Raw genomic sequence first — 15,596 nt, 5'->3', positions numbered from 1 at the left:
AGCTACCTCGTAGCTTATTTAAGCAAACGTTAATTGCATGCATTCTAGTTCTTTCTAAGGGTTTCCCATCTTGACTTCACAGCTTGTCCTTGCAGTTGTCATTTTTCTAAATAAATCACTACTCTCAGCTTCCCTTGTGTGGCTTGCCTCTCTCCTCAAAGCTGAGCATATAAAAGTTCCTTGCAGCTGCCATCGGATAAGAGCTGTGCTGGTCCAGAGGATGTTGACCAGCGCCAGGCCGCCCAGCCAACGTGCCCTGTTAGCCCAGCTCTGCCAGTCCACGGCACCTGGGAGAAGGCCCCCCGGACCTGTGCCCAAGCAGCACCCTAGTCCCCATGTGCCCTCTGAGGGCAGACACAATATTGTGTTCATCTTTGTCCCCTGCTGCTTGGCACGGTTTCAGAAATACAGCAGGTATTCAATCTATGTTTGTGGAATTAGCAAAAGGATGGAAGGAGAGAGGGGAGAAGGGGGAGCAAATGAGAGTGGAGATTCTCTTCCAGGGACAGGAATTAGAGGTGCCAAATGGAAGATTTGCTAAATGGGTTTATTGCTCCCTCATTTCCTCCCAGGGAGTATCCTGTGTGGTAGAAGAATCTGATCCCATAAATACTGAAATAAATACTCCAAGCTTGAAAAACTTTCCAATAAGGTAAGATATAACATTAGGACAGTTATATAAAGGAAATAATCTCCTTTGAGTCTTAAAGACTATAACTCTAAGGAGAAAAAAGCCCAGACTCCTGAAGAAATCCAATTTGTGAGCAAGTATAGGAGTAGCTTCTTATTTAACATGCATTATTTCCATTTTGAAATGCAAACCATATAGATTTGAGTGCCTTGTCATCTTCTCTCGATCTTTCCCATCTTTTCTCCCCACTGCTCCTAAAATGTTGCTGGATTTTACTAGTGTGAGAATATCTACTTTTCCCACCCACCCACCACATTAATACAATTTGGTACTGGTTTTAGAGCAGGCGTTAAATAGGTTTAATCTCACATACCAACTTAGTAGATTGGCCATGGCTCACTGGAGTGTTGAGAAAGAGTCTGAAGCTGTATCTAAGTGAAATGGGGAGGAGTTCCATGCAAAGAGGTGGGGAAGGTCAGACAATAGCAATATGCACGCCAAGTATTTGCCATCCCTGTTCAAGAGGAAGGAAGAGGAAGGCAAAGCATGAGAGCAGGGAGTAGCATCCTTCAGGTGTTGACCTAAATAAGGGCCAGTTGGTATTGTTTTACTTCCATTTTCCTTCTTGGCCTGGTTTTCAGATCATCTTCTTCAGTGGTTTGAATGTAGAATCTTTGCAAACAGGGAGAAAAAGAGAGTTGAGTATCTTAACAGTGTTTAATAAGCATTTTCACTAACCTGTTGATACCTGATAGCTGATCTTAAATTGGACTTCATGACAGTAGAGGGCAGGAATGAGAGACTATTTAAGAAGTTCCTCCAGTATAAATATTTTCCAGTGGTTATTTCAGAAGCAATTTAAGCTTCTGAAACTTGAGATACAACTAGAACTCCTAACTTAGCATATAAATTGCTGTCCAAATTGGTAACCTGGAATTTAGATTTATGTGCTGAGAATCAGAATGTGCTGAGGAGTAGCCGGTTACTTTGAACCATCACAAGGCACTTGACAGGTGTTTACACAGATGCATGCAGCAGAAAACACACTCAGCACCTCGTTTGTGGTATTCTTTCTCAGACGGAGACACAGAGGCTTGGCCAGTGATTTTACCCAGCCTGGTTAGGAGGGGCCAGCTGTAATAGCAACTGGGCCTCGTCAGTCCATCAGAAAATACTCTTTGAGTGTTTTCCAAAGACTAGTTATAGACACTGCAAATGTGGTAAGAAGACCTCCAAGTCCCCAGCCTCAGGGAGCTTCTGTGCTGTTTGGGAAGAGACAAAAACACCCAACAAATACTTTAAGATACCAGCAAATAAAATGGGCTGACTGGGGACACTGCTTGACCTCGGTGTCCAGGGAAGGTTGCCTGGAGGAGGCACATTCATGTTTGGCCTGGAGTGATGTAATGTGCCAGAGTTGGAAGACTTCGGGAAGACCCATCCAAGCCAGAGAAACAACAAAAGCAAACATGTCCAGGAAATGAAGGAAAGCCAATGGGATTGAAGCAGAGGGAGCGCCCAGCATCCTGTCCACTAGCCCTGTGGTGATGGTGATGGTATCTTGTAAGCCTTTAAGACTCTTTTGCTCATCTTGCGGGTGAGCCATTGCATTTGGTTGGATAGTGCTTTCTTAGTTGCACAGAGAGATTACAAAGAAGTCTGTAAATTAAGGTGAATCTTACCATGAGCATAACTCCTTTTGAGGGAGGCATGTGGTACATGTGAGGCCCATTTCTGCTCTGGAGAATCTGCAGTTGATCAGGGTAGAAAGGACAGTGAGATGTGACCATAAGCAGATCAGCTCAGTGGGGAGGGAGCATCGTGACAGCATCAACAGCTTACCTGCTCCCTAATCAATCTCCTTGAACTCTCACGCTTCCTCCATGTGCTGGTGAGCCCAGCCCCGGCTGCCTGGTCACTGGGGGCGATGAATACCTCAGAAGCAGCGTGTCATGCAAGGGAAGATCCCACCCCTGTAAAACCTGCTCCCACATCTGAATTCTCTCCTCACGGGTGCTGGGTGAAGCAGGGCTCAGGCATACACTGGGAGGTGGTGAGCTGTGTGTGCCCCATGCCCTTCCTCTCTGCTGCTGCACCTCTGCAGGTCACCTTTTCCTCAGTGCCACCCTCCCCCACCCAACCTCTGCTTCTTAGCCTGTCCCTGTGGTACACTGCACAGCGTGTTCTGGTCTGACTGTGGCCTCCAAGAGGCTGTGAGCAGCTCATGGGCAGAGAGCAAAGCTCCATCAGCGGGTGACAAGCATCTGAGCAGCTGAGTACACCCCTTTGTAAGCTATTCGTTTGTCATCATCAAAGGGACATCAGGTGAAGATTAATACTGAATGTGGGCAACGTTTTTCTTCTTTATATTCCTCTGAATTTATTCAAATCCCTTACACAAAGCAGCTATCAATCACTTTTAGAATTTTTTTCTGGTGAAATGTACATAGCATACAATTTACTGTTTTAACCATTTGTCAGTACACTATTCAGGCATTAAGTGCATTCACACTGTTGAGCACGCATCACCACCATCCATCTCCAGAACTTTTTCCTCATCCCAAATTGAAGCTCTGCTCATTAAGCAACAGTCTCTCCTTTTGGTGCTGCCCCATTGCCTGGCAACCACAATTCTACTTTCTGTCTCTGTGAAACTGACTACACGAGGGACCTCATGTAAGCAGAATCCTATGTGCCCCTTCGTGTCTGGCTCATTTCATTTGGGGTAGTGTCTTCGAGATTCTTCTATGTTGTAGCATGTGCCAGAATTTCCTTCTTTTTAAGGCTGAATAATATTGCATTGTATATATGTACCATATTTTGTTCACTAATTCATCCATTTATGGACATTTTAGTTGTTTCCACCTTTTAGCTATTGCGAATAATGCTACTGTGAACATTTGCGATAATGCAAACATCTGTTGGAGTTCTTGTTTTCAACTCTTTTGGGTATATACCCAAAAGTAGAATTGCTGGATCACATGGTAAAATCACTTTTATATTTTAGAAGCATTTTTAATAGTTTTGAAATGGTCATTTCAATTCAAACCAAAGGTCACCTTAAATGGGAGGTTAACACCAAAAGGCAGGCTGAAGTATCTGACTTTTGTTTTTGTGACTTGTCTGATGTTTGATGACGTGAAATGGTTTGTTTTCAAGTGAGGTTTTAATTTTTTTTCTTACAGCATCAAGCTTCTAGCTGTACAAGAACTGCTTGACAGAGAGGCCTTGGAAAAGGTAAATATTTTCTTCTTTTCACCTCACATTCGCAAACTTAGAGCAGAGTGCCACACACGGGAACAGTCCAACTCTGTCACCACCTTCTGCAAAATTGGTCTGTTATTTTGTATTCTTAACAGTCAGTGACCCATGCAATATTTTAATCAAAACTGCCTATGTTGCTCATATCCTGTTAACACAAACTCAGTCTTGCTTGGCTCCTTCAGGGTTGTGTGAAAGAAGAGGCTCGCCGTGCCCAGGAGCAGCTTGCCTGTTGCTCTTACCACCATGCATGGGAGCCGGTTCCTCGTTGGCTCCTTCCCTCCATCTCTGCATGTGTGTGTTACTGTCTGGGCTCACTGATGGCCAACTTGAGGCCCAGTGAAGCCAGATGTTCTTAAGGGAAGTGAACTAAGCTGTAGAGTAAAGATTTGGATCCTGTGGTTCCATTTCCAAAACCAGTGCTTTTTCTACTGAACAGGCAAGTTCATGAGTTTGAACCCCTTCTTAGGCTGGTTCTGAGGATTAGGAAACTCCCTCCCCACCTGGCACGAATGTTCACTGTGCACTGGGGGGAGACAGCCAGTGTGTCTTCCCTGTCTGTGTTCAAGGCAGGCGTGCAGCAGGGGACTCTTTGCAGTTGTGAGGTCAAGTTCTGTAAGCAGGGTGGGGTGCACTCTGAAGGGCAGGCCGGGCAGGTGCCAAGGCCCAAGTGCCGCCCCCAGGGCCTCCCATCTCCTGCCAAGCTGCCACCCTGGGGTGGTTCAGGATTCTACCCAAGTATGTATCTATAGGTGTTAATTAGAATCTATAACGTTAATGTAAAAGAAAGTGGTTAGAGAGAGAAACAACCAAACAATTATTTGTGGAATTTTAAATGTTTAGATTAGTGGTCAGTCTGCTAGTTGGCACTAAAACAAATAAAGCCTTTAAGCACCAAGCAGTGCTGTGAGGGGAGGGGGTGTGCTGAGCTCTGGCTCTGAATGTAACATCCCTTCAGCCTCATTTCCATTTCCATCATGGGGAAATGAGGCGAGTGCTGCCCGCCTGCCCTCAGAGAGGCAAAGTGAGAACCGAATGAGTTAGTGTAGCGGAAGGGCTTTCTAAACGCCAAAGCACTCAACTCGTATTAATTCTTAATTATTTATATTAATTCTTAATATGAATCTAGCCATTAAGACATACTAGGCCCAATTATAAAGGACATCCTTTAGTCAAATGACAATACTGGATGTAGATTGTAGATTAGGTAAAAGTATTATATCAATGTTAACTTTTCCTAAAGTTGGTAACTGGCGTGTACTCATGTGAGAGAATGGCCTTGTTCTTTAGTAATTATAGACTGCTGTATTTAAGATTTAAGGTGAATAATGTTTATTACTTATTCTCAAACGGTTCAGGAAAAAAATGGCATCTATATATACGAGAGCCAGAGAGAGAAAGAGCGTATGGGGCAAATGCAATTAACCCTTCTGGGTAAAGGAATATATGAAGATTTTTTGTATGTTCTTGAAACTTTCAAAAAGTTACCCCTCCAAAAGCAATTCTTTTCTAAGTATTCACTACAGTTATTTGTTTTACTCCTCATTAAAAAAAAAAAATCAGACAAAGCTGGTAAACACGTGCTAACATATATCAAAATAATAAAAACACAAGCACAAAAACATTGATTAGGTCTTTAGAGCTGTGTTAATATCTGATTTGGAGACGCTGCACAGCCAAGCAATTTGGGGGTTCTAACTACTTGCATAATCTCCCAGAGAAGGGGGTCAGGGCTTGCTGGCTGTGGAGCCACTGTGCTGCCCTGAGGACTTATGTCAAGGCTGCCATGGAACCGAGTGTGCAGCCTGGGCCCTGGGCCTCCCACCTCCTTCTTGACTGGGTTATCTGGGGTTACTAACCAGCTCTGGGCTTCAGTTTCTCAATCTATAAAATGGGAATCTTTATAACCCCCCCATTCACAGAAGTTGTGAGAAGATTAAAGGAGTTAACGCCATGCCTGGCCCTCAGTGATCCCCAAAAGTTAACTTTCACTCATATTATTTCCCCTTCCTCCTCCTTCTCATTCTTTCTCACCAAGTCTATTGATAGTTTTGTATTGTTCCTCCATCTCCATACCTGATGAGTAGAAAGATTTCCAAGATAGTCTAAATATGTACAGAGAGCAGCTGGAAGCCAAGTTCACTCAGTTTCCTTCTTGCTTCTTTTGTTTGTTTGCTTTCATTCATTCACTCATTCACTCATTCACTCATTCATACTAGAGGCCTTTGTTGAGCTTTCTTTGTGTCAGGCAAGTAGCAAATATTTCTAGAAAATTACAAAAGCAACCAGTCAACACAAGGTTGATAACCAATTACATTTTGAATGACCCTTGGCATATTACCTGGCATAGTATTGTTTTTGCAGCAATAATGCTGGAATAAGATATGTTCCCTAAAGAGCCTCATGACTTGCGGATTCTCATCCACCTGGACAAGTTGGAAAACCACTAAGAAAAGTTCTCAGTAAAGTACAGAACTTTGCTACTCAAAGTGTGTTCTATAGACCAGTTTGTTGGAAGTGCAGAATGTCAGGCCCTACCTAGACTCCCTGAATCAGTTGCCATTCTAACTAGACTCCACCTGACTTGTGCACCCTAAGGTCCAAGAAGCTCTCCTGAGGAGTATCGTTATTTTCACTATCACTACTGTTGACTAGTCCATCTTCATAGAGGACCTGTGAGGTGTCAGCTTTTTGCTTTTGTGGCCAATTAAGTTCTGCTTTTACACCGAAAGAGAAGTAAACATCAGGATTCTATTGTAAGAACCAGTTTTTATTATTAGTTTGCCTGCTTCTTCCTTTCATTAAGAAAACAGTCTTATTTAACAGATAGAGCCATCAAGGCTTCAGTTAGATGCACACCCGCAAACCTCAAACCTCTCTGACTGCCTTTGCAGCTGGGCTTCGAGTGGCACCCTGCTTTTGGGTTTTGCAATTACTGAACTCCTGAGATCCCATCGTGGTGGAACTGGTGGGCAGGCAGACAGTCCCGGTGGAGGGACCTACTTGACTGTGTTGCCCACGTGCCTTTGTAAGTGGGAAGCTACTCCTGAAGCGGTCGATTGCTTCACAGATTCTTGCAGGTTCATTCTGACCAGTAGAATATTCAAATTATGTAAAACGTTTATAAAAGACTGAAAAGCAATAATGTTTTGGGGTTTCCTAGGCAATAAGATTTCTAGTGCCTTTTCTCCCTAATTTTAGGCATTGTTATTACAGTCTTGGTATTTTAGCTTAAAATCACCAGCCATTTGCCACTTATACTTTCCCTGGGAGGGGCTGTTGTAGAAGAACTGAGTCCCTTTCAGCCTCGTCTTTGTGCTGTTGGACCTGGCAGAGGACCTTTCTCAGAGGCCTGGGCTCTTTTCCTCATCCTTAAAACTGCTTTTTCAGGTTCCTTCCCACTCTAACACTCGGGTTTCATTTTCACAGTTGATCCTGATCACATTGTGAAGAGAAGAAAATTCTCCTTTTCATACTCTTGTTTTTTAATGTTCTCTCTGCTTCCTTGCTCCAGTGGTCCTTACTGGGCCTGGGGACCTCCGTGTTTCCTCTGCCCTACTCACCATGAAAACACGCTTTCTGGGGAGATGTTAGTGGTGACTACATGCCCAGTGGCCCATACATAGGTCAGCAGGGTTCCAGTTTTTACCTCATCTAACGATATTTGTCTTAAGTCAGGGACAGTAGACGGGCAGTTGGGGATACCTGGGGGGTCAGGTCTCTGAATTTCTCTTCCCCATTAACACTACAGAAAGCCATTTCCCAGACAAGTGGCAGTGATTTATCATTTATTTTAAAAATAAACTACATACTGTTAAAAATTGAAGTTTCTCTACTAATCTCTTGTTTTATAAAACTGTCAGGACCACAAGATGACTTAATGTGCTTATGTCAGGACATGTGACATTTCTCTGCAAAAGTGTTTTGCATTCAGAGGGACTTTTTTACCAGACATGCATTAGATGCTGAGAGCGAGGAACTCCTCTGAGAAGGATTCACACTGTCCCACTCTCTCTGTTCCCTTTGCTTTAAGATGCTTTTTTTTTTCTAAACTTAAGTTCCACAGACTTGTTTCCCAGGCTTTATAAACAGGCCCTCTAATGCCTCTAAATGTGTCATTGCATGAAAGGAAATTAAAATATTGGTACAGCTCGATTTCAATGACCCTTTCAAACAGCTTCCTGCAGAGCTACAAACAATAGTTTGGCCATTCACTGCAACTGGTCACCCTCTCCCGGGAAGGGCCAGAGGGCAGAGCACCTGCTGACCCAACCCATGATTCAAACCCGCCTGGAAAGCTGCTTGTGTGAGCTGAGCCTAACTCATGGCTGTTGCCCACCCTACCCTCATGCCCAGTCCTGGCCTCTGCAGGCCGTGACTCAGCCATTACTCAGAAGCTGACCGAGTCCATGCTCAGAACCTGGGCTCCATGAGGGTTGACTCCAGCTCTGCTGTTTACTGGCTGGAGAACCTCCTGGACAAGTTACTGATCAGCCTCAGTCTTCTTAAACATGGGGGGTGGAGTGGGGTGTGTCATGCTTATACCTGCCTCACTGGGACTTTCCCTGAGAATTAAGTGAGATAATATATGAGATAAAAGAGATTATGTACACAGTAGGCACCAGAGTGCTGGTCACTAATGCTGTCCCTTCTACCACTGAGCAGCCGCTTCCTCCTCATTATCTTGATACCTTTCATCAACAGTATGTGTATATCTTTCTCCTCCTTTTTCTTGAGAAGCCCAATTTGAGATTGATCTGTTGCTACTAGAGGACATTAAAAAAAGAGTTACCACCCTCCCACCTATTTGGCAATTTGTCTAGGACAAAATGCTTGCCAGTCTTCATGCCTGCTGTTGCTAGATATTTTTCCCAGAATTTCAGCTTTGAAGCCCAACTCTTAGTCTAGTTTTCCTACAGGTGGAACAGCTAATCTCTAAGACCTCTTTTGGTGCTATACCTGTGAGAAGTACATGCATTCACCAGTCAGCCTGAGACTAGAAAAACTGAAGTTGATGTTTGAGCATGGTGGCTCGTCAGGGATGCTTCCAGCTGAACCCTAGTGGTGGGCAATACTGAGTAACTTCCTGGGAATTTTAAGAAGGAAATAAGATGTAAAGAATTGTCACATAAATGTGTATGAACTATCTAAGGATGCTAAATGCTTGTATCCATAATGGGTCATGGTGTTTTTTGAACATACACACAGGCATACACATAAGCTGTAGCTTTGTTATTACAAGATTTCAGAGTATTTTTCACTGTGATTTGGACTTCCAGCTGATTTAGTTTGTGTGACAGTTGAGTGCTTATACTGTGCCTGACTACACTACATACCAAAGGGGTAAAGTTAAAAAACACATTTAAGTGGCACATATAGAATCCAAGAAAGTCAGAGCTGAGGGAGACTTTTTAAACTGTCGAGTCCAACCCAGTCATTTTGTAGATAGGACATAGAAGACAAAGGGCTTGACGTGTCCTCCTCACCCAGGGCCCATAGCAATTGTGTTTGTAGGCCAGGACTGACCCCAGTGGACTGGGTTCCATTCCAGGGCTGCCTTCCATATGACCACTGCCTGTCTTCCACTATCTCATTTATTCTGGACATAAGCTTTAGCAAACTGTGTGGGTGCTTCTATCTCTGCATATGTGGGAGCCAACCCAGGGGGTCAGTCCCTGGCCCAGGTGATGGAGAGCTGAAACCCAGGTCCTCTAACAGCAAGTGAAACAGATGCAGGCTCGTGTTGTCTCCAGCAGCACCCTTTGGTCCAGCAGAGGAAACAGCGTGGGCTGGGAGTTGGAGTGTCAGGGCTCCGGATGTGGACACTGTCAGGGGAGCTCCCAAGAGCAGAAGAACTCACACGGTGTGATGGCTGCCCCCATCAGAGGGTCTGCAAAGGGAGGCAAAGAGGAAGGTACAGAAGAGTGGAGAACCTGCAGCAGACGCACTCTGCATTTAGGCTCAGTGGCAAAATTGATTGTTGCAAGAATCTTAACATAAAATATTCTTTTAAGTACCTTTATAAAAGCAGTATTCACTATTTGTTTTAAAGTAGCTGAGGGAAGTTCTTCAGCTCCCTGTTTTTTGGCCTATTTTTTCTCCTAGGCCGAGTCCTTCATGTTGAGTCCGAGTTTAATTCGCACGCCATCTTGAGTGTCAGTATTCATGTATCTGTTACTTTTTTTTTTTAAGTGAGTTGAGACAGATGGGTGTTTAATCATTACTTAACTCGTTGTAGTCATGTTCCTGGCTAAATCCCTGTCAGCAGGCAGCTTGCTCTCTTCCTTGAGGGGCCATTAAGCATAAATGGGGGGCCCCGTGGAGCACAGGCTGCCCCTGTTCAAGGCGCGGAGTCTGGCTTAGGCCCACTGGGGCGCCACCACCAACTGCCCAGCAGCGCGGCTTTGCAAAGGGCACACTTAGGCCTCGCCCCCTCTTCTGGGAAGGGCTCTTGGCTGGGGTCCCCCTAAGCTCCTCAGCTGCCAGAAAATGGAGCATCTTGCTGAATTATGGGCAGGCTTCACAGCTCATTAAGAAAAGGAAAAAGAAGCTGCATTTTTTCCTCATTCTTTTAAAGTCATCACAAGATGCCACATATATTTAGGGGTTCCTACTACGTTTCTCTTTTTATGAAAAGCTTGAATTTGAAGTGAGCAAAAAGTGGAGTCCCCAAGTAGGGTTTTAAGATTCCCTTTAGCTTTATTACTATCAGAAGTAAGCCAATAAACAATGAGGGATCATTTTAAATTTATTACACTAGCAAATATTTTAAAAAATGATATGTAATGTTGAAGTTGGATAAACCGATGTCCCCATTCCTTGCGTGAGGAGTGGTGACAAGGCCCTGCCTGTCCTTCAGACAGTGTATTTCCTTAGGCTCTGAGATGCCCGTACCCTTCGACCAGTGATCCCATTCCTGGGGGTATATCTTAAGAAAACAATCTGCAAAAATGGAAAATAATAAGCATGGTATAGCATGTTTTATAACTGAAAAGATCAGGGTAGCTCAGTGCACAGTAGGAAGAGGGGGTTAAACAGTCTGTGGTAGGCCTACCCGATGGACTGGTGTGTGGCCACTAAACATGGCCCATCTTGTAGCTTTGTGAAAATGTGATATAATCTTTACAAAAGGGAGAGTAAACAGTTGCACCTGCTGTGATTACAACTGTGTAAAATTATGTATTTATTCTTTCAACCAATGTTTATTGAGTATTCCTTGTGTCAGGCATCAACCAAGACATTTTTCTTCCTTCCTGTTGCTCACATAATTGGTGAGGAAAATTAGCAATTACACAAATACTCATTTAACTACAATACTGATAAACACTGCAAAAAAAAAAAGCCTCTGGAACAAACAAACAGGTCATCAGGGGTCAGGGGTGCTCTAACATGATGTTCTCATGCTATCAAGAGAATATGAAAAAAAAATTGTGTTCTTTTTTTTTTATTTTAAATTTCCTTTACCATTGATGTAATATTCCTGGAATCAACTCATTAGATCCCTTTGGCAGCTGTGGCTATAGGAGCCAGGTCAAAGAACAAGGTGGGTGGGATAGGGAATCTGGGGATGGGCTGAGCACCGAGAAGGAGCTGCCCTCTCAGTGCCCAGGAGGCCTGCTCAAGAGAGTCTTTCTCTATCAGGGCAAATGATGGCTTGCCCTCCATTAAATCTGGCAACAGGTTGTTTCTATAAAGTTTTATTGAAACAAAGATGCACCCATTCATATACTTACAGCCTGTGGCTGCTGTCAAATGACAGAGGAGCACTAAGTAGTTGTGACTGAGAAGGTATAGCCCATAGGCCCAAAATATTTATTATTTGGAACTTTGCAGAAAGTTTGCCAACTGCTGTTCTAGATCAGTGGTGCTTGGCTACTGACCCCTTTAAGTATCATCCCAGATAACACACATATATACCTATATACACAGTTGAATTTATGTATTATTGAAGCTACTCCATGGAGTCCTTCATTCAGGTTAATACCTCTGGGCCCTGGTGAGGGTAGGATTCATTCTCTACTCCAGAAATGTTGAAATATCTTCTCTCATTACAAAATGGTAGCTAGTGAAGAAATATTCCTCAGAGTGGGATGAATCAACCCTTCCCAGTGAGGCATAGTGTCGGGGGCAGCAGGAGGGCCCTTTATGTGGTTAGAGTCCAGTCAGATTTAGAAAACGCTGTGTCCCATTGGCACAGAAACAACGTCCCTGCTGTTATCTTTCTGTGATTTCTGGTTTGATCTTACTGGTTATTGTAAGGAGTATCTATGCTCTCATTCCTCATCCCTTTCTTTCTGGCATCATTTCCTTTACCAGTAACTTCAGACACATCTAGGTCTCCTGAAACCTCATATCTAAATGGCTTCAAAATTTAAAAAAAAATTTGTCCTACTTGTCCTACTTTCCTCTTTGCTTTTGTCCTGTTTATCTTTCTTCCTGTACTCATAGCTTTCCTGAATGTAAATTTTTATCCCTCCTTAGCTTTCCTTAATCCATAGGAGCTTGGCCCCTGTCCTAGTTAATCTAATAAATCATAGCTTACTCTAGCCAACTTCAAACCCAAAGCTTTTTTATTTGAAAAATGTGTTCCTTTCTACTAACAATTACTGTGAAATACTTTTGCATAGGACTGAAAATTTGTATAGGCTGTTTTCCTTTTTTTTAAAATTTCTATATACCTATTTCTGTTTCCATAATGCTGTACAATGATTGTATGTTAAAATTTTTTTTTAAATTTTGAAGCCATTTAGATATTATGCTGTGAATTTAGGAGCAGGAAAAAGATAGAAATCATTCCTGGAGCTTGTGTTGTTTAGATGAGCTGCACTGCTTGGGGAATCTGGAATCAACTGCTATCTTCTATTGCGACGGTTGTCCTTAGGGACACTCTCCTTGATGGTTCCATTACTTTGCTCTAAAAGTTTCTTTACTTCTTAGTCTCCTAATTGATTCTGAATTTATAGAGGAAAAGAAGAGAAATAGTATAATACCCATATGGATTGCAAGTTCAGGCAGAGGCCAAGGCAAGGCCCATGACAAGGGCAGAAAGGTAATTTCATTCAGGCCTCAAAGTTGAGGGGACCTTGAAATATCACTCCTGTCCATGTTTTGCTAGGAGTCTTATTACAGCCAACTAGAGAGAGAGTTTTGATGGTCTCTTCTGGTGGTCTCATAAAGGATGGGCTGGTTTTGTGAACTTGTCTAGCCCATGATTTGGACTTAGTACGTCCTCGTTAATACTTTTCCTGAGCCGATTCTGTCCTTAAGTCATCCTCTTTCCTCTTTGAGAGGGCATCTGGAGGTTGCAGTTCTGGTATTAACAGAATCCAAATGATATTCCATCAAATAACAATTATAAACTCTGGGGGAAGCACAAACTATTTGAAGGCATGTCGGAGCAACCAAAAGCAGGTTGGAACTGGAGAGGCATCAACCCTGGAGAGAAGGCACCAGCACTAGGTGAGATCCACAAATACAGGGTTTCTCCCTTGATGGCCTTCCCCAGTCGGTGTGGACAGCTAGAGCTCAGGCAGGAGGTCTTGGAGGGTATCATGAGTCTCCTCTCTCTTTCTTTTGGTCAGTTTAGCTAATGGTTTCTCATTTTTTGTTGGGTTTTTCAAAGAACTTTTAGTTTCATTGATTTTCTCTTTTTTGTATCCTCTATTTCATTCATTCATGCTTATTTTTTCTTTCTCCTTGCTTTTGGTTTACTTCTTTTTTCAGTCTCTTAATGTGGCTTAAATTACTAATTTGAACACTTCCTTCTTTAGTAATATAAGCATCTACAGCTATAAATTTTCCTCTAAGTACTACTTTGGATAACTCCCATAAGTTTCGGTATGTTTCATCTTCATTTTCATTCATCTCACAGCATTTTTAGATTTCCCTGTGATTTCTTCTTTGATGCATTGGTTATTTACAAGTGTGTTACTTAGTTTCCACTTATTTGTGAATTTCCCAGAATTCTTTCTTTATTGATTTCTAATTTAATTCCATTCCATTGTGGTCAGAGAACATATTGACTTCAGTCCTTTTAAATGTACTGAGGGTTGTTTGAAGGCCTAGCTTGTGGTCTATTCTGGTGAATGTTCCACGTGTACTTGAGAAGAGTGTATATTCTGCTATTCTTGGGCTAAGTATTCTATAAATGTCTGTAGGTCTGTTTAGTTTATATTGTTATTTAACTCTTTTATTTCCTGTTGAACTATCCATTATTGAAAATGGGTTGTGAGTCTCCAGTGATTGTTGTTAAATTGTCTGTTCCTTCCTTTAATTCTGTCAGTTTTTGTTTCATGGATTTTGAGGCTTTGTTATTTAGTGTGTATATATATTTATAATGGTTATGTCCTTCTGATTGACCCTTTTATTGTTATTAAATGCCCCTCTTCATCTCTAGTAACAGTTTTTGTTTTAAAGTCTATTTTTCTGATACTAGTATAGTCATTCCAGCTTCCTCATATTTGCTGTCTGCATGATACATATTTTTCAATCTTTTTACTTTTAAACAACTTTTATCTTTGCATCTTAAGTGTATCTCCCGTACTCAGCATATAGTTGGATATAGTTGGATATTGATTTTTACCCAGTTTGACAGTTTCTACTTTCTGATTGGATTGTTTAATTTATTCACATTTAATGTTATTATTGATGCAGTTGAGTTTACATCTGCCATTTTACTTTTTATTGTCTGTCTTATGTCTTTTTTGTCCTCTTCTTTCACTGTTTTCTTCTATTAAGTAAATATTTTCTAATGTAGCATTTTAATTTCCTTAGTGATTTTTTTCACTTGCTTTTTGAGTTATTTTTTAGTGGTTACTCTAGAGTTTACCATATGCATCTTAATTTATCAGAATTACACTAATTTATTTCAGATTTATGCTAACTTAATTCCAGTGAGATATAGAAACATTACTACAATGTCGGTGTATTCTCTCTTCCCCTGTTTTGTGCTATTCACATATTATATCTAACTATGCTACAGCTCCAGCTAAATGTTGTTATATTCATTACTGTGTATACTTTTATAACTTTTAAAGAAGATGAAAGAGGAAAGGAGAACAAAAATATATTAATAGAGTTGCCACATTAACCTTATTTACCTTCTCTGGTTTTCTTCATTTGTTCCTGTGGATTCAAGTTACCATTTGGCATAATTTTCTTATTCCCATATCTCTTTACTTCACTCAGCTTCTTTGTATTCTTGTTGTCAACTATATTATATTTCTATATGTGGTAGGCCTAACAGTACAACTATTTACATATTGTGTTTTACACATGAATAAAGGAGAAGAAATATGCATTTATACTCTCTTTTATAATTTCATAATTACCTTTACTGGTACTCCCTCTTTTTTCTAGATGATTCCAGTTAGTATGGGGTCTCTTGCTTTCAGCCCAAAGAATTTTTTATTGTATTTCTTATAAGGAAGGTCTGCTAGCAACAAATTCTCAGTTTTGTTTGAGAATATATTTCATCTTCATTTTCAAAAGATGGTTTTTCTGGATATGAGATTCTTTGTTTGCAGCTCTTTGAATATGTCATTCTACTGCCTTCTGGATCCATTGTTTCTGATGAAAATACAGCTGTTAATCTTTTTAGGAACAAGTGACTTAAAAGCTGGAGGTATTCCTGGGGATGTTTACTGAAGACGGTATTTCATTTATCAGGTTTCTGAAGAGTGACTCATACTTATTCAGTATCCCA

At 41.7% G+C, this 15,596-nt stretch overlaps 1 protein-coding gene and 1 long non-coding RNA gene across 5 annotated transcripts in view; one reads left to right on the top strand and one right to left on the bottom strand.

The window, feature by feature from the left end:
- Positions 1 to 15,596, top strand: part of EEPD1 (endonuclease/exonuclease/phosphatase family domain containing 1) — a 102,004-nt gene that overhangs the window by 56,830 nt on the left and 29,578 nt on the right. For all 4 annotated transcript variants that reach the window (XM_073238601.1, XM_017680739.3, XM_073238602.1 and 1 more), the window contains one exon: positions 3,817 to 3,868. In XM_073238601.1, the coding sequence (XP_073094702.1) occupies positions 3,817 to 3,868 (52 nt within the window). The remainder of the gene's footprint in view (positions 1 to 3,816; positions 3,869 to 15,596) is intronic.
- LOC118974162 (uncharacterized) lies at positions 667 to 3,802 on the bottom strand. Its single transcript, XR_005063793.2, has 3 exons — positions 2,474 to 3,802; positions 2,314 to 2,379; positions 667 to 1,303 (listed from the first exon to the last, which is right to left on the bottom strand). It is a non-coding gene; the product is annotated as an uncharacterized lncRNA (long non-coding RNA).

Source organism: Manis javanica, chromosome 6 (genome assembly GCF_040802235.1).
Source record: "Manis javanica isolate MJ-LG chromosome 6, MJ_LKY, whole genome shotgun sequence".
NCBI lineage: Eukaryota > Metazoa > Chordata > Mammalia > Pholidota > Manidae > Manis > Manis javanica.
This window is presented reverse-complemented; position numbering and strand designations above follow the sequence as displayed.